Source organism: Rhinolophus ferrumequinum, chromosome 16 (assembly GCF_004115265.2).
Source record: "Rhinolophus ferrumequinum isolate MPI-CBG mRhiFer1 chromosome 16, mRhiFer1_v1.p, whole genome shotgun sequence".
NCBI lineage: Eukaryota > Metazoa > Chordata > Mammalia > Chiroptera > Rhinolophidae > Rhinolophus > Rhinolophus ferrumequinum.
This window is the reverse complement of record NC_046299.1, coordinates 42,176,183-42,199,884: the sequence shown is the minus strand read 5'-3', so window position 1 is coordinate 42,199,884 and position 23,702 is coordinate 42,176,183. Positions and strand designations below refer to the sequence as shown.

At 38.4% G+C, this 23,702-nt stretch overlaps 1 protein-coding gene across 1 annotated transcript in view; it reads right to left on the bottom strand.

Moving 5' to 3' along the window:
* Window positions 1-23,702, bottom strand: part of ARID5B (AT-rich interaction domain 5B) — a 172,088-nt gene that overhangs the window by 79,052 nt on the left and 69,334 nt on the right. Inside the window, exon 4 of the mRNA XM_033130068.1 lies at window positions 10,038-10,268. Coding sequence (XP_032985959.1) covers window positions 10,038-10,268 — 231 coding nt within the window. The remainder of the gene's footprint in view (window positions 1-10,037; window positions 10,269-23,702) is intronic.

The following is a 23,702-nucleotide window of genomic DNA, read 5'->3' as shown; positions in this document are numbered from 1 at the left end:
ACCAAAGACAGTGATCAATTTATGAAGACCATTCCTTGGGTTTGAAAAGGTGAATGTTGAGGGGAAAAAAACCAAAACAAAACAATTCCTTTGAGCTAGACATTTGCCCTTCAGAATTAAATCAACTGGCAATAAACTAAAGCTTAAAGATTGAGGTCAAGAAATATTTGTCTCTAAGAAAGGAGATAAGATGATGGATAGCTGAAGCCCTCTGGAATTTAGCAGGGTTTTTATACTATTTCAATAAACATGTTGATACAGAGATGAGGAAGGCATAATTCTTACCCCTCTAAGAGCTTAGAATCTAGTAAAGAGAAATGAAATAGACTCCGTTAAATGCTAAGCAGAAGGTAAAACAAACTTTGGAAAAGTACTGAGTAACACAGAAGGGACAAGAAGTAGGTAGGGTATTAAAAAGTAGGTAGGGTATTAAAAATGAAGCAGCCCTTTCAGCCTTGAAGCAGCCCTTTAAGTAGCCAGGAAACCAAGAAGGCACCTCACTCCTTTACTCCCTACTGCAAAGTTGGTGCATCCTGCCTTTTCTTTCTTACAGACACAAGGAAAAAATTTCAATTTAATAAGAGAGAAGTTGATTTTTCCTCCAAGAGGCTTCCCCTGGGTCCTAGCCTCAATGGGGCCTATAAGAGAAGGACCCAGGAGCACGTGCTCCTTCAGGGGAAGGTAACATCTTCTAGCAAGAAGAATAAATTTTGCTCGTGGAGGCTGTGTTTTGTCTACGCAAAAAGCTAAAAATGGCAGAGGAAACAATCTCTTTCTTTGAGCTTCAAAGTCTAGAGTATTTACCACCTCCTCACCTAAAATAACTTCCTTCTTTCTGAATCCCTCAAGCTCCAGTTGAAAATCCACTTCCTCTAAGAGGCCTCCTCTGACACCCAGGCCCTCTTTCATATAGCTTATAACCTCCTCATTTGGCCCTTAGTTGACTGCCGCTCAGTGTCCATTATATGGTAAAGCTTTCCCATTTACAAAGCTTGGCAGATATAATTGCCTTTGAATATCAGAATAACTCCTGACTCTTAGCTCCATGTTCCTCTCACTTTGTGGTGGAAAAGTCTGCCATCTGGGGTCAGCAGACTGGGTGAAGACAACTCCTACTTCAGCAATATGCTAGATCTGCGACCCTATTGTAGCTGTGTTACCACAGGGTCGCTCACGGTAAAATGCAGGATTGCTAACAGGATCTCAGATAATAATTGTAGTAGACCACTGCTCTATGTCTTATCTCAGTTAACTTGATTTTCAAGAGTCTTGAGAACAGAGACCAATACCCATCCCAACAATGCCTGGGGTTCTGTCCAACAGAGTCAGTGTTCAATGGATGAATGAATGAATGAAGAAGCACCGAAGAAGCATTAAAACACATCAGTCTTTTTCTACCCAAGTCCCATCTATTCTTTAGTCCTCCAAAATGGCGACTGGAGAGCTAAAAAGGCCATTCATAGAAGAGATACTCAGAGAGAGAATTTCTAGGCAACTTCCAAAGGGAGCATAAAGCCCAGATGATGGAATCAAGGCCCACGCCAGCCAGCAATGAGAAGATTTCCTGAGCAGGCAGCACAGCTGGCTCTGGTGCCAAGAGCTTGGCTACTCTGCCTTCTTTGAAAACCCATTACCAAATCATAGCAAGCAAGATTTAATTTTAAAAAGGGAAATGATTTATGTGTTACAGAAATAAAGAAGTGATAGAAACAGGAAAGCCTGCATACATTTCATTTTTTGAAATTAGACCTATAATTTTTTCATTAAAGGAGGATGCCAAGTTGGGAAAGCCAGTGCGTTCTAAGCAGAAAATTACAGAGAGGTGGATAGTGAAAGTCCTGTCAGCATCGCAACCCTCTGTCTTCAAAACAAGTGCCTGAGAACACAGAGCAGTTTACTGCCTGCCCCCTTCAACTTCTACATAGGTCTAGCTCTTAGAGGGCTCTATATTCATATCTGCTTGTCTGAGATGGGAAGGCACTGGAAGATTTGAGCAGGGAAGGGATCACTCTGCCTGTTGTCTTGTAAAGAGACCAATGGACAACAATGGTTCAAGCAGGAAGGCTGGTATAATAGAGACAAGAAAGCACAGTGGCTGGCATCAAAGTTTCTTGTTCCCAATCTAATGGTTTTCAGATTTTGAATCTTTATGATCATTCCTTTTTTAATGACTCCAACACACAACAATCTCTAAATCCTACATAACCAACTGTGTATTCATTACCCAGAGATCTGGTGATCAGTTATCTGTTTCCTGTTAGCCTGATGTCAGAAAGCCTGAAAGATCTTTCTGAGCTAGGTCCATGCTGAGAGGCAGCCTAGTGTAATGGTTAAGCGCATGGATGCTGACCAGACTGTCTCGGTTTGGGTCCTGGTTTTGCCACTTGATAGCTGTATAGTATGGCGCTTAAGTGTCCTTATTTGTAAAATGAGGGAGAACAACGATATTAACATATAGCGTGCAAGTATCCATTCATTAATTTAACCAATATTTATTACACACCTGCTATGTGCCAAGTATTATTCTCATCCCTGGACACACAGTTATGAACAAGACAGAAATGTTCCCTGTTCTTAAAGAGCGAACATTATAGTATGGGTGGGGAGGGTGTAATCAGAGCATACATATAAAAAGAAACAAATACAAGAGTTAATTTCAGATAGTGATGGGTTATAGGAAGATAATTCTACATTGGGTGATGGGATAGAGCTGGACTTCCCTGGAGAGGAGACATCTGAGCTGAGGCTGGAATAATGAGAAGGAGCCAGACGCACGATATCTGGAGAAACACATTCCATGCAGAAGGACAAATAAGTATTTCTGGAATGAACAAATGTTGAATGATTTTGAATAGCAAATGATACCTCATGATCCCCAGCAGTCTCTACAGGTATGAAACAATCTTGCGGGTGTTTTTTGAAGAACCACCGCGGGCTCAATATGTGGTTAAGGTTGTGTTGGGTGGTGCAAGAGGTATAAGATTTGGATAACAATGAGTACTGAGGTAGCACTTACCATGTTCACCTCAGCGCTTTAAGTCATCGACTCATTTAATCTTCACAACCACCTTGTAAGGTATGACCTATATGTACAAGCTCTGGTCCGGGTTGTACTGCTTTGTGCCACTCCCCTCCCTACGTACTCCAGTGTAAGTTGCTGAAGAGCGGGAAATTGCTCTGTCTTGTTCACAACTCTGTGCACAAGGACCAGAAGAGTACTTGGCATCTAGTGGTATGTAACAGATGTTGGTAAAATGTATGAATGGATTAAGGGCATAGTGTGGGCACCATGCTAGGCTCTAAGCATCCCCAGACAGCCTCACCTAGAGTCCACCTACTGGATTGAACTTTAATCAATCCAGATCCCCTGACAGGATAGCAGGAAGGGGTTTCGAGAGAATCTTCACATATCCAGAGGATTTGCAAAAAATCAAGTGAATCCAGACTTATCTTGAACCTCATTCTATCATCCCTACCCCAAACAAGCATTTTGTCTGTGATTTTTTTTTCAATCATCTGGATCTGGTGTGTGATTTTTTTTTAATTGATAAAAGTATCGGTTTCACCCTAGAGATGAATATGCTGACCTTGCTAATGTAATGGGATATAACTTTCTTGCTTTTCTAGATGAAATGCTAGGTGAAATATTAGCCAATATAGACATAGATCCTTTCTTCTGGAGTGAACAAGAGTTTATTGTACTCATGAGTCCAAATAGTTTTTAATAACCCATTGAGTCCACTCAGCTACGAAGGAGTCCAGATTTATTTTAAAGTATTCTTTCAAGTTCCAAAAATAGAAAAGAAATTCACTAATCCCGCCCATCCCATATATCATGACTCTGTGGATTAATTTACAGTAGCAACATAAAAATTCTTTTCCTGAATCCCCAAGAGAGACGGGACCCTAGCTTCCAATGCCCATGAAAGTCTGCTCTCCAGCCCTCTTTGTGTCTTACTGTCCTTGAAGCCGAGGCCATATGTTAATCATCACACGAACTACAGAGCACATCCGATACACCTCTACCAGCAGATTTATTTGGGTTTGGTTTACGATGTTGTATGATGAACTTAACATTCTCTCTGACCCCATGCCAAAGGTACCAAGAGTGGTCTTGGTCAGACTATTCTCTAATGTTAAACAGAACCTCTAGAAAATTTCCAGGAGGAAGCAGTGAGATCTCTGCAGGTTATGTCTTCTGCATAAACAGCAATATACAAGAAGCAACTCCTTTCCCACTTGGCTTCAATTAAAGAGAAATGTCTGCCTTGTTATCATTCGGGAGCTCAGTGGGCACCACATGCAGGCGGCAAAAGCCTGAATGTGGACACGGGCCAGGAACAAAGGCATCTGATGGTCGAAATCCACTGTGACCATGAAACTACTTTGGCAAGGAAAAAAATGTTTACTCACTTACAAATTCCCATGATCCTTAACAAAACAACTGCCTTTCCTTTCATTTCCAGCAAAACATGTGATGTGTAGAGGGGAAAATGCAGAGTCCAGCTCATCCTTTATGCTTCAAAATAATTGTATATGTCCTGAATTTTCTTTCATAGGTAAACGTTTTGTCCCCTTTTCTATTTCTCTTCCTCTCTCTGCTTTTTCTTCTTTTGTCCATAATGTCATTATTTCACCCAACAGGAAAATGGAAAGGAAAAGTTCAGCGCAGAGTCAGAAAAGCTTCTTTAAAACATTATAAAAAGTAGAAAACTTTTCTTTTCCAAACATTATAAAAAGTAGAAAACTTTTCTTTTCCATTAAGGTTCTAGCAAGAGTCCTTGGAGCCTTAGGGAAATGGTTCCTTTATTGTTCAAAGAGCAAGATCTGTGTAGAGCGCAAGTTGTCCAAGGCCTAACACTCCAAAAGAAACAATAGAAAATCTTCATTTATTAAGAGGACTTTTTAAAAATCAAGTGAATACAGACTTATTCTGAGCCTGGTGAGTGGGCTGTTACTGCCCAATTTTAAGGTGGGACACGTGAGGGGCCTTATGTCACTCACTCAAGTGGCACAGCACACTGGACAGTTGAGCCTTGATTAAACCTGAGCTATTTCTGAGAGCCTAGCATTCTTCTTACTCGACCGTGGTATCCCCTCTGCCCATTAGCAGAGTATATGTTATAAGATATATAACATATACTGAGTATTGATGTAGCCAACTTCTCCTACTTGAAGGTCAGAGCTCATGGTGTTCTATACGGTGAAGGTCAGAACTCCAAGATGGCAGTCCGTCTCATCTCTGTTCTTTTCAGATGAATTACAATTTCCTTTCTTTAACTCCATCTCATTCCTTAATAAACACACACACACACACACACACACACTCACACACACACATACACCCCAACTCCAAAGAACTTAGAAGCACAACTTGTCTCTTTGTAATTCAAAACTCAGACTGAAATAAACTGTATCTTTTAGTATTTTTTTTTTAATGAAACATATTAATCCATTTAGTCCCATCCACTTTGAAGGACTGATTTCATCTCATTTATGTATATTGGGTCCACCTTACATCTCTCTGATGGAAGCCAGGAACTAAAGTTACCCATTTACCTACTGTACAGTGCATGCCTCTGTTTGGATTGAGCTGTCAACACTTCACACATGTGAAATCAATCTGTGTGATATTCACGTAAACATTGTACATTACAAACCGGTGGACATTTTATTGTTCTAACAGGAAAAACAGACAAAATGTTTGCATGTGTGTGTTTTCTCTATAGCATAGACAATAACACAATACAAATGACAGTATGTGTTTCACAAAAGAGGAATTGAATTATAAAAAGAGGTAAAAGCAAGATGGGGGCGCTGTCAGAGAGTGCCTTCTATTAGGAGATTCTAACAAGACAGCAGGGGCAGGAATTATGCAGAGAGTAAAAATCGTCATTCATAATGTCCCTTTCCCCGCCTGTTATTATAATCTCATTTCCTAATTGCATGTGCAATACAACAGTTTTCATAATGCTTTAATAGGGAGTCCGTGGCTTTAGTTTTAAAAATAGTCAATTCTCTTGTGCTAAGAAAAGAGTACACTGCCTGTAAGAGCATTGCAACTGACAAGATGGAAGAATGCGGGCAGGATGTCGAGGCTGAAGCTTTTCAATCACCTACCATTAATATGATTCAATTTATGCTTATGTCATAAGTTTAGACATTGCACAGCGCTGTAAGCAAAAAAAGACTTGAATAAAACACAGTGAAAAAAGCAGATGGTATGCTATCAAAACCCTTCAAGCCTAAAATAACCTTTCTCAAGTAAGGAGGATAGTTAATTAAAACCAGGATATATTTACTCTATTCTGAATATCTCAATGTAAATAAAAATCAAAATAACACTACTGTAATGTGGGACTAAATGATGAAATTTCATCTATTCTATTTTTCTTTAATAGTTTCTAATCAAACTTTTCATTAAACAGTTTCATAAAACTCTAAGGAGAATTTATTTATAGGGACTCATGGTAGATTTCAATGCCTTATTTTTATTGTTCAATTGAACTTGTGATTCAGTGAATGACACTGAAACAATGGGGTGGGGGGAAGTGTTTGGGCAGTTGGGCAAGGTTGTCACACAGAGCAAAGCCCATTTTCAGAGATGAATCTGGGGACTGTCAGCACACAGAGAAAATGTGGGGCATCCCAGCCCAAGAAGGAATGTTTACTTCCTGTTCCAAAGCCGCTGCCTAAGTTCATCCCAACCCTGGTCCCCAGACTCACATTCATGTCTCCCTTTTCAGGGGGACATCAGACCATTTATAAAATCCACCTAGAGGGCAAGGCCCACCGAGGGTGATGGCTAAGGGCGAAGAAACCTAAGAGAGGTTGGTCCAGGGTGAAGGCAGCCATTCCTAACATGGAGAGTCAGGATATGCATTTTAAATGAGCTAGATATTTTTTAAAGGCTTCTAATAATCTGAATTTAAAACCAGATCCAGTCCTGCCTTTGCCATGAGGCTTTCCCTGACCTCTCTTCAGGATCACCATCTTCAGCCACTCTACCTTTCCCACCCCCAACCCACTGCAAAATTCCTACTGTCCTTGCTTTCTGCAACACTCACTAAATACTTAATCACCGACTTTCTTGTAACATTAGTTAACCTTTCAGGTGAGTTAATCCTGTCTTCCCCAATTAGATTTCAAATCCTCAAAACAAGCAGGGACTGTGTTTTATTTATCTTTTGAACACCCCCTCTCAGTCCCACTCCATAATCCCATTTAATAGAAGAAAGCAAAAAATATATTAGTTAATAAAATAAACATTATTTAATCATAGGAAAGGAGACACTGTCCTTTTCAGAAGGGCCTTGGAGGTATTTTTATGGCAATTTATGAATTTCATGTGTCAAAGGTGTAGCTGCTAACTGCTATAAACTCTTTGCCATCAGCTCCACCATTCATCCACCTGGTGATATGGCTAATAAAATTTGATTTTTACAGCCGAGGCATACTGTTACCTAAATTACATTTGACCAATTACTGAAGTCACCGAACGTGTGGTACAGAATATATACTGTGTAGAAATTCATCTGTGGGCCCCCTGGCACTCATGGTAATCTGACAGAAGTGTTTCAGTCATCTGGCAGTGTTTAATATTAGGAACATTTGTTTAATGCTAGTCACTAATTAAATTTATGTTCTTCCACCAACTGTTAGTTGGTTGGAGAAACCCAACCCCACATTTTAACAAACCCTTTAACTCATGTTGATTTCGAATACAACCAGTTGGAGATTTTAAAAGGGTGTTCTCTGGAAATTTAGAGTGTGACCAAAAGTGGAAGATGGGGGAGGGACGTTGGTAAATGTGTTCAAATCAGGTCAAAATAAGCTTTTTTTGGTTCACTTACTAAAATGCAATACTAGAAGTACAAACTATTTGAAATAAAAATGTAACTAAAAAATTATCTAATATTCTAATTATTAAACTAGCCATTCTAGAAGCTCTTTAAAGGTACCTTTATTCCAAAAGAAAGCTTCCATTTTATGAGGCTGGAGAAGAAAAACAGCATTAAAATTAGCTATACCAGAAGAAAATTCAGGAAAACATTCAAAAAAGTCAGGTGTCTGTGTTTGTCAGAATATTTAAAACTAATACAGTAGCTCTTAACTATTGTGATCACTGTTAAATTGGAACTTCTTTCTATTACCAATTCTAGATGCAACAGCTTTGAAACTCAATGACTAATAACTCTTAAATTAGCCAAAAAGGTTGAAATAGTTTTCATTATATTACATTGTGAAACTCTAATTTTGAATACTCTTAAATGAGAGAAAGCATTCTTTGAGTTTTATTTTGTGTCAGGAATTTAGAGGCCTTTTTAGCAGCCAACAGGACAGTGTGTGGGAGCAGCAGGGACTGAGGAAAAACTCAAAATTGAAGTATTGAAAAGGGAAGTTTTGTAAATGTTGATCTGATAAAAGAGGGCATTTAAAAAACTGTATTGGACACATTCATCAACTTGAATATAAAGGTTTTTGAATATTAAAAATATAACAATAAAGTCTTCTTGGAAGAGGAAAATAACTTGTATCAACACTATCACTCTGTTACAGATTGACAGTCATTTGACAAGCCAGAGTTGTGAAAGGCATCTGAAAAAACCGTTTGTGAAAACAACAAAAAAGTCATATCCAATGAACTGTCATGTCCCCTTCCTCTTTCCTCCCTTCTTGGATCATCACATTCCATCCCCTCATCCTCACCTCTCCTCTGTCCACACACCTACTTACTACATCCCTCCCACAGCAGCTACAGGGCTGCTAGAGTCACAAATAATCAGATTGGAGAGGCCATAGTGGACCCCCTAAACCATGCCGCCGCCTGTAATGCTTAAGCAGAACAATCTGAATTGGAATAATCCGCAAACTAGGGATCCTTGAGGAAATGTTAGCCAACCGAATCAAGAAATGTTCCAGCTGAAAGGGACCCCGTGCTTCCTTCAGGCCAGGGTCTTTACCTCTTCTCCACCTAGGTACCCATGAGGAATTCAGCACGACTCAGTCATCATTACTGGTCGCTCTATGGTGGCGATTCCCAGAGACGGGGGAGGGTGAAGGTAGGGATTGTTCAGGCCTCCATAAGTATAGGAATGGCCAGGGAACATGTGTATTATGATAAAGCGCCGCCAGGGTATTCGATATCCCTGCGCAGCCTGTTGAGAATCACTGATATGATCCAATCTCTTCAAAGACCAGATGAGAAAATGAGGATGTGAGAACTGTGATCTTGGCTTGCCTCCAATCACTCACTGCATCATGCAAGGTCTCCTAAACTGATGCTATATCTTCTCCTCCTTCCCTTCTGTCTATAGAGACACATGATCGATCAGCTAGGCAGAGGTACAGATAAAGATATGTGTGTATATATCCATCTTTGGTGGGCACAGTGTATAAAGATAGAGATATATATCTACATATGTAGATATCAAGATATAGATATCCATGTATGTGTATAAAGATAGATACCCACATCTATATCCATCTATCTATAGATATCTATATATAGTACACTGTGACCACCAAAGATGAATGTATATGTATACATACATATATATGAAACAATATGGGTATGCGGATCTATCTATCAATCCGTCTATCATCTATTCACCTTATAATACTGAAATGGTTACAAAAATTAATGCATTTTCACAGTTCCTTATAACACTGAAAAATGAGTCATCAGTTAAATAAAAAAAATCCGTATCTGAACAGCCAAAGCCTTTTAAGAAAGAACTAGCATGAGAGCTTCCTGCCCTAAAGTCCAATTTTAAGGTTGACCAAGCAACCTCAGACTCTATATTGAACAACAAACTCTAAATAATAATCTTTTACCCTGGTAAACAGAGGCTGCCAAGGAGGCAGTGACGCCTTATGCCGCAATAATTTGGAGGATGGGAGGGGTGGGGTGGCACATTAGGCTTGTGAAAATAAGCCCTGTTCCCCATCACTGCTCTTCACAAGAACTGAAAACAAGTAGATACGCACGCACAAGTTTCATATAGGTGAAAAAAAAAAAAAAAAGAGAGACTCACCAAATTCATCGCATATACTCTCATTTTCTATGAGAGTTGGGTGGTCAAAGGTGTCCCGACAGTACAAGATCTGAGGGTTCTTGCTGACCACTGCGATGCCACCCAGGGCTAATGCAAACTGGTCTGTTAGAATGGAAGACGGCTTATCCTGGATGCGTTTCAGCATGGAGCGGTACCGGCAGTACTGAGGGTAGCTGAGAACGATCACGTTCGTTTCTTCCTCATCCTCACCTAGACAAATAAAAAAACACTTTCATTACCCTCTTCCCTCCAACAAAGAACTGTCATGGCCATGGCACCGGTTCAAGAATCCCTTCTGGTTTTGTAGTAAAAATACAGTCTTCAACCAGACTCTTCCACCAGTTCATCTTCGTCACAGTCTGGCAAATGCACGCATCCTCCCAGCCCCACCTCACCAGTCCAGCTTCACAAAAAAGCCTCAGGCTACCTGGAGAGAAAAGAAAAAGTGGAGAGAAGAAAGAGAGGGAGGACCCTATAGTCAGACTAAGCAATGTTTGGATTGCCAGCAAGCAGGAAAACTGAAGAAAAAAAAAACTGTTTTGAAAGAATCTGGTAGATATTTTAGCATTAAAGTCATCATCTGAGGAAAAATCAGAATTTTGCTGAACTTTTTTATGCTTATTTCTGGTGTCTGTGTGAGCCCCCCCCCTTTTTGATTATTACATAATCTTTCAGTGCTTGGGGTCTCTGAAAAGGTCATCTGGACCCCGACAGATATCCCTGGGCCTAAAGAGCATCATCCTTTGCTCTGGTGGTTGTTTAACAAATACTTCTGGTTCATTTTATGGTCCCGTGGAAAGACTGTGCTTCCCAGCCCACTGCAGTCTAGTGGCTGGGTGACTTGTTTTGGTCAATGAAATATGACAGAAGTGAGTGGCTACTTTAAGAGCCACTGTTTGACCACTGCAGTCTCTCCTTCCCCTCGCTCTGGATATCTGTAATGTTTCAGATAGTGGCATCTCTGCCAGTTTGGGTCTTAGAGTGAGGATAACATGGAGCAGAGTCCCTGGTTGATCCTAAATGGACATATAACATAAGCAGAAAGAAACCTTTCTTGTTTTAAGTGAGACTGTGCTTTGGGGTTACTGTTTTTGCAGCACAATCTATCCCAACTTGATTGATATGGCCACCTTCTCTGGGCCACCTCCACCCATCCCATGCCCCCTATCTTCTAATGTTCCTCAAATCTATCTGGCACCTTGGCACATCCTGGAGAACCATGCTGAGAGGACTCCCAAGCAACCTTGTGAAAGAGCTCCAGGAACCAACTTAACTCAGGAGAACACTTCAGCAACTTCAGTGCGACTCCCTCTCACAACGATCGTAATGCCGTTTTACACCTCACTATATGAAGTGCCTGTTTACGAAAACCAGATTCTGCATGGATGAATCCTTCCTTCATCTTAAGCTTGAAAAATCGCAAATGCTCACCTTTGGGAGCCTGCTACCTGCATGATGGCAAGCTGAACTTAGGCTCCATTACCAACTTTGCCATCACTCTCTATAACCACACCTTCGGGGCGTTTGTAAGCAATTCCCAGATATGTCACTTGCTTCTCCAAAGGGGGAAACACTCCATATTTTGAGCTCTTACCATGCTGCAGGGAATTGCATAAGACAGTTGTTAAGGATACCAACATTATCGTGACCATCTGGTAACCAGTGGGAGACGAGTGAGTGAGGACAGAACATAATGATGAACACAACCAGTACCATGGAAGGTGTGCATGTGACCTTTTCAGATAGGAGGCCAATACCCAGATGCATTTCTAATTATGTTCACTGAGTTCCTCAGGCTGGAGGCTTCTTCGAGAATGGAGATGTTTAGCTGCTTTCAAGATGACATCTTTTAACAGTTTACATTTCTTAGACGCCTGCCTGGTTTGTGGGTGGCCACTTTGTCAGCTGGCACACTTAATTAAAAGGAAACATGTTTACATTGAAGGCAAGTCCCCAAATGAAATTTTGAGAGGCTGATGTATGTCCCAAGACATGCCAATGTGAGATTTTTACAGTGAACCAAGATACTAGTTGACACTTTGGGTTCAAATCTATGCTTTCTATAGAGTTAAAGCACAAAAAGTTTTAGTGGAAACATTCACTGAACATCATTAGAACTCCAGAGTACCTAAATACACAGAAGCAGACTCCAATGTGTCAATTGTATTATTACACTCTGTTTGCCCAAGATGACTAACAATTGCCCAAGATTGTCCAAGGTGAGAGAAAGGGGTATAACCATGAACCCCCAGGACTTATTTTAGCACACTCAGCACGAAATACCATCTCCTGTACATAGCAAATACTGTGCAAATACTTGTTGATTCCAAAATTCTATCTTGGATGTGCTACTGGCTTTTTGTGATGGGGCAAAAGCTGTCCTGGTTTCGCCAAGTGTTCTTGAAATGAAATAGAGGAAGTTATGCTTTTCAGGTTGAATGAGCGAGAGAGAATGGGTCCTTCGCAGAGTTAGTTTTACAGCAGAAGATGTCACCTGGACTCTTGGGACCACTTTACTTCCTCCCTATCCCTTCCTTCTCCTGTTTTTCTCTGACCATTTTTCATGATGACACCATCTCTAACATCTTCTTAATTCTCTGTTTTGGATGGTATCAGCTGCCTGGCTATGTTCTGTGCGTAGAAATGGCCTCTTTCTTTTTTGTCTTTTCTCTCCACCTCATCCTAGCTTGGAAACTTTATCCGTCTTTCTTCATGCAGTTCCTAAAAACACTAGCCATGCCATGAATCCTTCTCTTCTTCGTGTTGGCAAAAAACAAAAAACAACAAGTTCCCTCTGATCCCAAGTCATGGAAACACATCCTACGATATCCGTTCACTCTGGAGACGCTATCCCTAAGAGTGCCCCTCGACTGCCCACATCGGATTCACATAGGCTGCCTGTAGAAAGGCACACTCTGGGGGCCCATTAGGAACCACTGACTCAGAATCTCTAAGGTTGGGGCCCAGGAAACTCTCATTCTGAGTTTAGCTTTTTGCACAGACTTACAGTAATTTATTTAGTTTTCATTTTGATCTCTCTCTCTCTCCCTCTCTCAGGCAATTATATATGAATTATATAAAATCAGTTTTTAGGTATACGCTCCTACCTAAATCACCATTGTACCTGAAACAGAATACAAGGCCAGTTTCTTTACCACTTTCCCAGGACTGTTGCAGGTATCACAGAAGACAGCAAATGAAACAAAGCCCCCAACCAAAAACAGGAGTGACTGAGGGACTCCTTTCCTCTTTAGAAAGCTGAGCAAATACTACTAATAAAACACGAAACTTGACAAAGTTCTTTCGCGTAACGTATCTTTTTGTTCCTCACAGCAACCTGATTGGTAGCATTACTATTTGTTAATATGCCCCAATTCAGAGATTGGAAACCTGAGGTTCAGACACCCAAGTGACAAGTGATAAATCCACCTTTTCACTCGAAGTTTGATGCGCACAAATAATAATAATAACAACATTATTATTATTAGAGGTTTAACTTATTTATAATATTAGGGGTGAGGATGGGTGACCTCTGATCAAGTAAAATATGAGATTTCTGTTTCATCCAATACTGAGGAATTCAGTCGGTTATAAACCAGAATTCTACTCAATGTCTAAGTTAGTTTGTTATTGTTTTGGAATACTGCAATTTCCATTGTAACTATTTAACATTATTGACACAGCTTTCATGCATATCAACTTTCCATTTTCTATCCATGTGATAAGAAATAAAGCCAACTCCCAGTTGTGCAAGCCTAGAACGCCTGTTCCCCATGAACTTCTTTCCACACGAAGAGGCCAGAGGCACAGTTGGGACCTGGTCTGATGTGGCAATGCTTAGTGATGCCAAACATAAGGGTGATAACTTTGTTGCTTATGAACAGAACCACCTATTTGAACCAGAATTTTGAACCAGAGGCAAATTTCCAACCTTACAATTAGATGTCCCCAGAGGAGGTGCCTTTAATATTTACAAAAATCAGAAAAAGCCTAGGAGACCCTCGGGACTCCTGTGAAGGTGAACAAAGCATTCTCGGTGAGAGTGAAGAGAACTTCCAGAGTAAAGGTGAGATCTGGAAGAACCAACAATTCATCTAGGTGAAAGTTTCCCTGAGTGAAGACACCCTGAGTCTCTTCCTTTAGGCAGACATATTTATTTAACTGGAGAAACACTTTCTTTTTCTCAAGATGAAGTGTGGTCGCCTTACTATGAAAGATATGTATGCTAGCATAAAATTATAAGTTTGGGAGGGCTTTCCAGATCTAAAATTCTATGATCCTACAACTCCCTCCTAAGTCTTTGCATTAAATTAATTTCCTCCTGATATACAGCTACAAAAATATTAAATTGTTCAACAGCTGCCATAATTTATTTTGCCTTAGTACACTAAGAAACAAAGCCAAACAACACTTTCAGGAATTGTTATTTCAATTTCTCATCTACTTCTTTCCTCCTATGCATTTCAGATACACATAAACACTCCTATGCAAAGTGATCCATGAAACAGGGCTGCCCATAAATGTTGTGTAGGACCTTTTCCCCTCTCTGATTCATGAGTCTAGCAGATAAATCTAAGAATGAATAAAGAATGGGTAAATTGCACATTTGTTTAGCAAAAGACAAACAAAGTGTTCTTGGAACAAAGATTTTCTTTGAACCACATCCACATAGGAAGAGAAATCAAAGTATTACCCTAAGGAATCTTCCTCTAACGCACTCTCGTCAGTTGTAGTTGGTTAGGTTATGTATACATTACTTGATTTCTGTCAACAGAAAATGATCAGCAATAAATTGCTGGTACCAAAGACTGAAACTTAAAACCATAATTACGAGATGATATTAAAATGTCATCTCATTTCTCAACTCCCCTTCCACCAGAAAAAAAAAGTGAATATGCCTATTTTAAAATGAAATATTCAAAGGGAATAAGAGACCCAAAATTACTAAACCTCATTTCAACTCCAATGAAAAGAACTTTGCCTATTAAAAGTTAATACCTAAAGTACACTGCTTGTAATGCTCAACCAAAATTACTCTAATCCTGCGCTTATATCATAATTACACGTTTTGTTAACCTCTCGCAATGTCAATTTTTCACTTATTTATATATTTTCAAAGTCCAAAACAGAATTCCACAGAGAAACTGTAATTATAATGTGAGTCTCCACCCAAGCTTTTCAAACAGTAACTGTATACCATTGCTTTAATCCTCAGAGTTGGGCTGGGGGTGGGGAAGGGGTGTGGGGAGAGGGTAAGAGCAGGCATTCATTCTGAATAGCACGTTGCTCAAGTTGTCTTTGTACAAAGAGAGATGCATGAAATAGCAAACACAATGAATTAATGGAGCATTGACTTTCAAATATCCATAATGCTATTTTTTAAAAAATAGATAATGGTGGCCAAATGCACAGAAGGCTGAAAACATAAATTCCGGAGGAGAAATTTGCTTTTATCTCTTATACAACAATTTAGAAATGTAGCTTTCCTTTTCATTCTGGGGGGAGGAGGCAAGGCTTGTTTCAGAAACATCACACTATTATGCTTACTGAAAACCACTATAATCTACTTTTAACATCAGTAAGCTAAAAAAAAAAAAAAAGAAATCTAAAAAAAAGCCCTTCACACCAGGATTTTATAGAGCCTGGTGGAAAAAGTATGCATGTTCCTTCCTGCACCTAATTACCTCAACTGAAAAACCTGCCAAGTATTTTGCCCTTTAGTTCTCTTAATCGTATTAGGGCAAATGCATTTGGATGCCAGTAGAAACAAACATTTAAAGATTTTCACTTAAAAGATTCCAAATATGTACGAAGGCTATGCTTGAGATACAAAGTCCCAAGTTCTTCCAAGACAACATATAGTGCTCCTTTTTTCCCCAGCAAATATGAATTTGTTCATGTTATAAATCTTGATGTCTAGTTTTGAGACAATTTAAGTAAAATAATACCAATATGAGAGGCTCTTACAATGATTTATGCTTCTTTCTGTTACTTTATTACGTTAGACATTCTTTTCTCAAAGCTTTATACTTTTCACTGTGCTCCTAGCAACCAACCAAAGGCAAAGCATCAACTTTATATACCTGGCACTATTCCAATTCTTACTGCTATTGACAATGATATTGAAGTTTCCATTTAATTGTTGCTCTGTTGTGACACTGAATATTTGTCATAATTAGGCATTTCCTATTTTCCGTCCATTCATTTTTGATTAGTACTGAAAATGAATATTTTTTTTATTCCAGAAAACCTAAGTATGAAAATTCTACAGATAAGAGTAGCTACAGCTGTTACTATCATTACCAACATTGTAACACGCAGGGAAAGAAAAAAAAAAAAAAGAAAAAAAAGAAAAAAAAAACGAATATAATTTCTCGGAAGGTAATTTTCCTTTCAGTCTAAGTGCTCTTATTCAGCTTACAGTTACTCAATGATTTCCTGTTCTAATTACAGGACATTATACAGAAAGACATTTGTAAAAGGAAAATGCAGCAGTGCATATGACTAAATAGCTTGAATTTGTTGAAAGTATTTAAAATTCCAAAGTTGCATATCAACTTCATCAATTCCTGACTACAACTCTGTGTAAATGTGTAATGTGTCACACCATATTTCTGATTCTCCCTTAAGGCAGTGAACTTAGTACCCAAAGTTAGTACACATCAAAGGGGAAAACACATTTGCAGTTAAACTGATGTTGAAGAGTTGGGGTAGGGGAAGATCGGTTGTTGTTTTTTTTTTCCCTCATCAAAGCTGTTAAATTGGAGGCATGCCAAGACAAGGAGTGGAAAATATTAATAATAAAAATAAATTAAATGCCTGATTAAAAGGGAAAGAGAACAAGATTCCATCCGGAATAGAAATGAAAATGCCACAAACGATTTCATAAAAACATACTGTGACGTAAATTACACATCAGTATTGCACTGTTGTGGTTATTTTGAGAAATGGTTTCTACTGTAAGTCAGCTGGTGCTGCCCCACCCTTAATGATTTTGTAATTCTCAACACAGTAAGCAAGTGGGGCAGCCTAAGATGGCTAAGACGGAAAACAGACCTAGCCATACAGAACTGGCAATAAAAAGATAATGTACTTTTAACATAACAGAACAAGAAGATTGGCTTTATTAACTAAAAAAACTACTTTAAATGGTCCCCAGCTTGCCATTTGTTTTGATAAATGGAAAGACAGATCTTCCCAGGATAGGCAACAAAAACATCACTGGAGAACTTATAAAAAAGAAAATGTGGGAAAATAGATCAGCGCATGGTTGCAAACAGAACAAAGAATATTTCAAATGCAAAACCCAGGGTTTTAACCAGCTGTTTCCAAAAGCAAGCCACTTCAAATAGATGGACACATAAATATAAAAATATGTATTAATACGTTAACATCAGCTTTGCCCATTCTGTTGCTTCCTCACTCAAAAAAGAAAACAACAGGAAGCTAAACTACAAGCAAACACGGCCATCCATCACTGTGAGTAACAAATGATCCCACTGGGAAGCAAGCCAGCTCCACCTCCAAGGTTCTCCCAAATGGTCACTGAATTCTAAGCCACTCTAGATTTCATCTTGTGAATTGTGCGTTTTATTTCCATATGGCTCATCTCAGCCAAATTTAAATGTCACACAAGACAGGGATTACACAACAAGTATGTCTCCTAGTGAGACCACATGGCCAGGCTGACCCGTAGGTAAAGTGGTGCCCACATTTGGGGTGTGATTCTAAGGAGCCTGACCTACCTTAACTTGCCTATTCTGCACAAGGTTAACTGTTAGGTGACAGTCAGCCCTGCTTTTAGTATAAATGAGTTTCAGTATCTGAAGAAGAAAATTTAAAGAACCTATGAGAACATCAGGGACTCAGGGCTTAGACAAAAATTTCTTCTACTGTAAAACTGCACCAGAAGTTTTCTCAGAGATTAACTTATGTATTGATCTATTTACTAGTGACCCAGGTAAGGCTATTATGTTGGATTTGAAGTTAATTAAACTCAACCTTTTCTTGGTTTACAAGGAGCTACTGCAATCAGCCCATAGGGTTATCATGAACCAAAGTTGCTATCAGAGAAGGAAACTTGACCATCATGAGCACAACTAGCCTTAATCATAATAACTTCTGCCATCTTTCACCTTAGAATATCTACATGGCTTTTAATTTTTTTAAGTTGTACATTATGCCTGCCGTCATTACAAGAATCACAATCCCATTACTGAAGCAGCTGTATAAACCTTTTACATTGGAGAGATCCTCCTGAACCTCCAAATTCATGAATAAATCTATTTAAGATGTGATACTGGACAGATCAATAGCTAAATGATTAATTTCCACACATCAGTCTCTCAGCATGTAGGATTCAATTGTGTTCCTTAAGAAAATGACTAACCACTATTTTCATGGCCATGATTATTTCAAAAGTAGTCAACACTGATCAGGATAAATCGCATCATTTCCAACATGGTTTATATCAGGAAAAACAAACAAACAAACAAACAAAAATGTGTTTGGAGAATTAAACAGCAAACAGTGTAGGAATGACACACACACACACACACACACACACACACACACAAAATGAATGGTACATTTGCTTTCATTAAAATGGTGTGGCCATTAAAAATAATAAAATTAAATAACATTTCTGGTCATGTGAAGATTCTTCTGTTGTATTAAGTGAAAAAAAAGGTGGGGGGACGGTATGAAATAATATATTCAGCCCGGTCTTTTGTTTAATAGCATTATCGAGATATAATTCACATACCAGACAATGCATCCATTTAAAGTGTACAAGCTTTTAATACATTCAGAGTTGTGCATCCATCACTACATTTAAATTTAGATCATTTTCATTATCCCAAAAAGAAACCCTGAACCTTCCTGCTCCCACATTTCCTGACCCTCACCAGTCCTAGGGAACTACGAATCTACTTTCTGTCTCTGTAGATTTTCCTATGCTGAACATTTAATATAAATGAAATCATACAATATGTAGTCCTTTGTTACTGGCTTCTTTTACTTAGCATAATGTTTTCATTATATTGTAGTATATCAGTATTTCATTTCTATTTATTGCTGAATAATATTTCATTGTATGGATATACCACATATTATTTATCCATTTCGTCAGGTGATGAAACGTTTGGGTTGTTTCTACTTTTTGGCTATTATGAATCATACTGCTATCAACATTTGTGTAAAAATTTTTGTGTGGACATGTGTTTTCATTTCTCTCCTGTATATAACTAGAAAAGGAATTGTTGGGTCACATGGTAATTCCATGTTTGAATTACCCTTTTGAGGAACTACCTGCTGTTTTCCAAAGTGGTTGTGCCATTTTACAGTCTCTCCAACTGAGTATGAGGATTCTGATCTCTTCACATCCTCTCCAACACTTGCTATTTGTCTTTTTGAAAGCCATCCTAGAGAATGTGGTTTCCCATTTGGTCTTGTTTAATGTTTAAAAATTGTAACACTGGGTGCCTCTAGGCTTCGAGACTATGTGCGATTCTTAGTTTCTCCTTGGTTTGCCTGCATTTTGACTGCAATTTTTTAAAAGACAGGAAAATCTGGCCAGTTTAGATGGAATTTCAAGAGATCTCAAATAGTCAAAGCAATCTTGAAAAAGAACAAAGTTGGAGGACTCACATTTTCCTATTTTAAAACTCAATACAAAGATGCATAAGGATAAAATGTGATTGAATAGAATAGAGAATCCAGAAATAAACTTTCAAATAGGTGGTCAATTGATTTTCAACAAGGCTAGCAAGACCACCCAGTGGGGAAAGAGCAGTCTTTGCAACAAATGGTGTGGGGAAAACTAGATATCCATAGGTAAAAAAATAAAGTTGGACTCTGACCCCAGAACATATATAAAATGAACTCAAAATGGATCAAAAACTCAAATTTAAGAGCTAGAATTATAAAACATAAGGGGAAATCTTCATGACCTTGGATTTCACAATGGTTTCTTAAGCATGACATCAAAAGCATAGGCAGAATAACAAAAAAATAGATCAACTGGACTTCATCAAAAGTACAAAGTTTTGTGCATCAATTGATACTATCAAGAAAGTGAAAAGACAACCAACAGAATGGGAAAGAATATTTGCAAACCATATATCTGATAAGGTATTAACGTCTAGAATATATAAAGAGCTCCTAAAACAACAAAAAGACAATCTAATTTTAAAATGCACAAAGGACTACAATTAGATACTACTTCATACACACTAGGATGGCTATTATTTAAAAACAAAAGCAAAAACAACTCAAGTGTTGGTAAGAATGGGAAAAATTGGAACCCTCGAGCATTGCTGGTGAGAATGTAAAATGGTGCAGCCACGGTGGAAAACAGTCTGGACGTTCCTTAAAAAGTGACACGTAGAATTACCATAAGACTCAATAATTTCACTCCTAGGTATATACCCAAAATAATTTAAAACAAGATACTAGTACACGAATGTTGATAGCAACATTATTCATAAGAGCACCAAAGTAGAACAACCCAAGTGCCCATCAATAGAAGAACAGATAAACAAACGGTAGTACATAGATAACAATGGAATATGATTCAGCCATAAGAAAGAATGAAGTTCTGATACATGCTACCACATGAATACAGGCCTTGAGAACATTATGCTAAGTGACATAAGCTAGCCACAAAAGGACAAATATTGTATGATTCTATTTATATGCAGCATCTAGAACAGGCAAATTCTTACAGAGTAAAACAGAGGCTGTCAGGAACTGGGAGGTGGGGTAGGCAGGGAGGTCTGGACAAGGAATAGGGAGTTATTGCTTAACGAGTACAGAGCTTCTGTTCAGGATAATGAAAATGTTTTGGAAATAGAGACTAGTGATGGTTACACAATACAAGTACTGTGAATGTACTTAATGCCATTGAATTGTACACTCAAAAGTAATTGAAATGGTAAATGTTATGTTATATATATTTTACACAATAAAAAAGAGGGGAACATCTGGCAAGGGTTATATTTTCTGTGTGGAGGCACCCTTAACCCTTAATTGTTTCTTTGGAGGAAAAGAGGTGGTGCTTCAACCAGCAACTGGAATATAAACTTCCGAGGGCACAGAATTAATGTCCTAATTTCTTGTTAGCCCCCCCTAGACCTTTGAAGGAGCACTGACAAATGTAATTGCCAAAAGACAGTGCTGCCATAAGTATCTGAACCTTCCATTAAAGAGGAAGAGAAGTCATATCATTAGTTCATCCGAGGCTCTAGACCAATATAGCTCTTCCTAAGAAGCAAAGGCGAAGGGTTATGAGTTTAGTCAATCATCTCATTTTTGTGACTTTTTTTTTTAATAACCTCACCATTTGAGGACTTTGTGGACCATCCTCAAAGTGCTGAGCCATCTCCAAACAACTGCACTGACCTCTGGGACCTCACATCCTAAGGTGACAAGAGTTGTACAGATTGTATTGTTTTCTTTCATCTCATCATAGGGCTTCTGGAGCAGCTTACCAAGGAAAAGAGGGTGAAGGCCTCTATCTTCTATCAGTGGCTCATCTTAAATCAGCGGTCTTCAAACTGGTGAACCCTTACCCAGAGGGTACAAGAAGACTTTCCTGGGGAAACCTCCATAGGAATGAGACAGATCCTCAACAACTGTATTAGTCACTGCTCAATTCATCTGCTGGACAATGAGCCTGCATTCAATACAGCTAATAGCCTTCTTTACGCAGCACCCGCCCCACTTTTATTATGACCACTAAAGAGACAAATCAAAATACTGGTTTTGGAGAAGCCTCCTTTACTGATTATATCAAGTCACCTTAAGCCATAAGTTTTTGATCTTTCCGTTCTTCCACATATTTCTGTTAGGGGAGAAGCTTGGCAGTAGAAACAGATACTTTGGCCTGTGTTAGGATTCTCTGAATTCGGAAAAGCCAGAGCAATAAAGGTTAATGATACCGAGCCCTTTAAATATAGATAGAATGCTCTACAAGGCTACCCAATTTTTTTTTTTTAATAAATTGGGTAAAAACCAAAGGTTAAAAATTTTACATGATTCTTTCAGAACTGTTATACTTTAACAAATAGAGATTTTAAAACTTAAGATTTTATCAAATCACATAAAATGTTTATTTTAATTATAGTCAATCACCATCTTATTTTATTCTATATCATGTTTAACATTTTCTACCTCCTATTAACAAAAAAGTCATCCCAACTTACTATAAAAAAATTTAGATGCCCACTTAAAATTGGGTAAAGGCATATATACAGTTTTGAAAATCTTTTAGAGCAGTGCTATGCAATAGAAACACAACATGAGCCAAATACGTAATTAGCACTTAAAAGCAAGAAGAAAACAAAGTGACTTTTAATAATCTATTTTGTCTTTTTCAGCTTTAAATTTTCACTATCAAAAGCAATAATTCAATGAACATTTTGTCTCCCCTTCCCCGTTTTATTGAGATATAATTGACATATAACATTGTATTAGTTTAAGGTGTACAACATAATGATTTGATGTACGTATAGATTAAAAAACATTTTGTCTTATTTTATGGCACAAGTGCAAATGGTTCTCTAGGATACATTCTGTTTTTAAATCTATTTTCATCTGACCTAACATACTCAAAGTCTTATTTTAACAAATGAGTAATATAAAGAATTACTAGTGAGATATTTTACATTATTTTTGTCATATTAAGTTTCCGAAATCTGGTATGCATTTTATATTTCCAGCATCTCTTAATTTAGAGAAGCCACATTTCAAGGGCTTAATAGCCACCTGCGGCTAGTGGCTATCATTTTGGATGATGTAGCTTTAGAGAGATCACCAGAAAAGAAATTTGAAGACCGTTGGGTGAGACAACCAGGGCCTAAAGAGGCAGTTGGTATGAATGGGGCTATTCTGAATACTTGCCACAGTCCCCACCATGCCTTTCAGCCTTGGATTCCTACAACCTTAAAAGAAGAGGTTCAGAAACACCACTGGGAGAACAAAATAGGAGGAAAAGCCACTAGAGCGGCTGTTATTTCATTGTTCTGATAATCAAAATACCAAAAAGCCCAAGAGGCAGCAAGCAGCCCTTTGTCATTATTTTAGGAGAGGTCCTTGCTCCCCACGTTTGGTTTCTGGGGAATGATAAAGATCAATACAAAGTAAAATGTAAGAAAGAAAAAAAATAAAGCTTCAACTATAAAACCTGGTAAGAGCTCTCTCCTCCCGGTTATATCTATTCTCCTGCTGTAACTACCTATAAGTTCAGTTGGTGCCATTTCCACAAACTGTCGGCTCTGTTTTCTGTCACAATGCCAAGAGAACATCAGTCATTCAGAATGGGTATTTTTTTCTTTCGTCTTCTTTTTTTTTTTTTTTTAGTGTGAGCAATACGAAAATTAGTTTAACATCTGAAGGAAAGAGATACTTATAAAACCCACTGGAAACTAAAACCACTATTCAATCTCACAGCAGTGCAGTCATATAAAAACTCTGGCACCTTCTAATGTGCTCTCACAGAGCATCGTGGAAGAATATTGAAAGCTGATGATATGGATATGCTCTATTTTACTTCCTTTTGTACAGTGTTAGTAGTGAGTAAGCTGATATAAGACAGGAGGAAGAAGAATCTGGTTTATTCACATTTCCCATAATAACTATCATCCG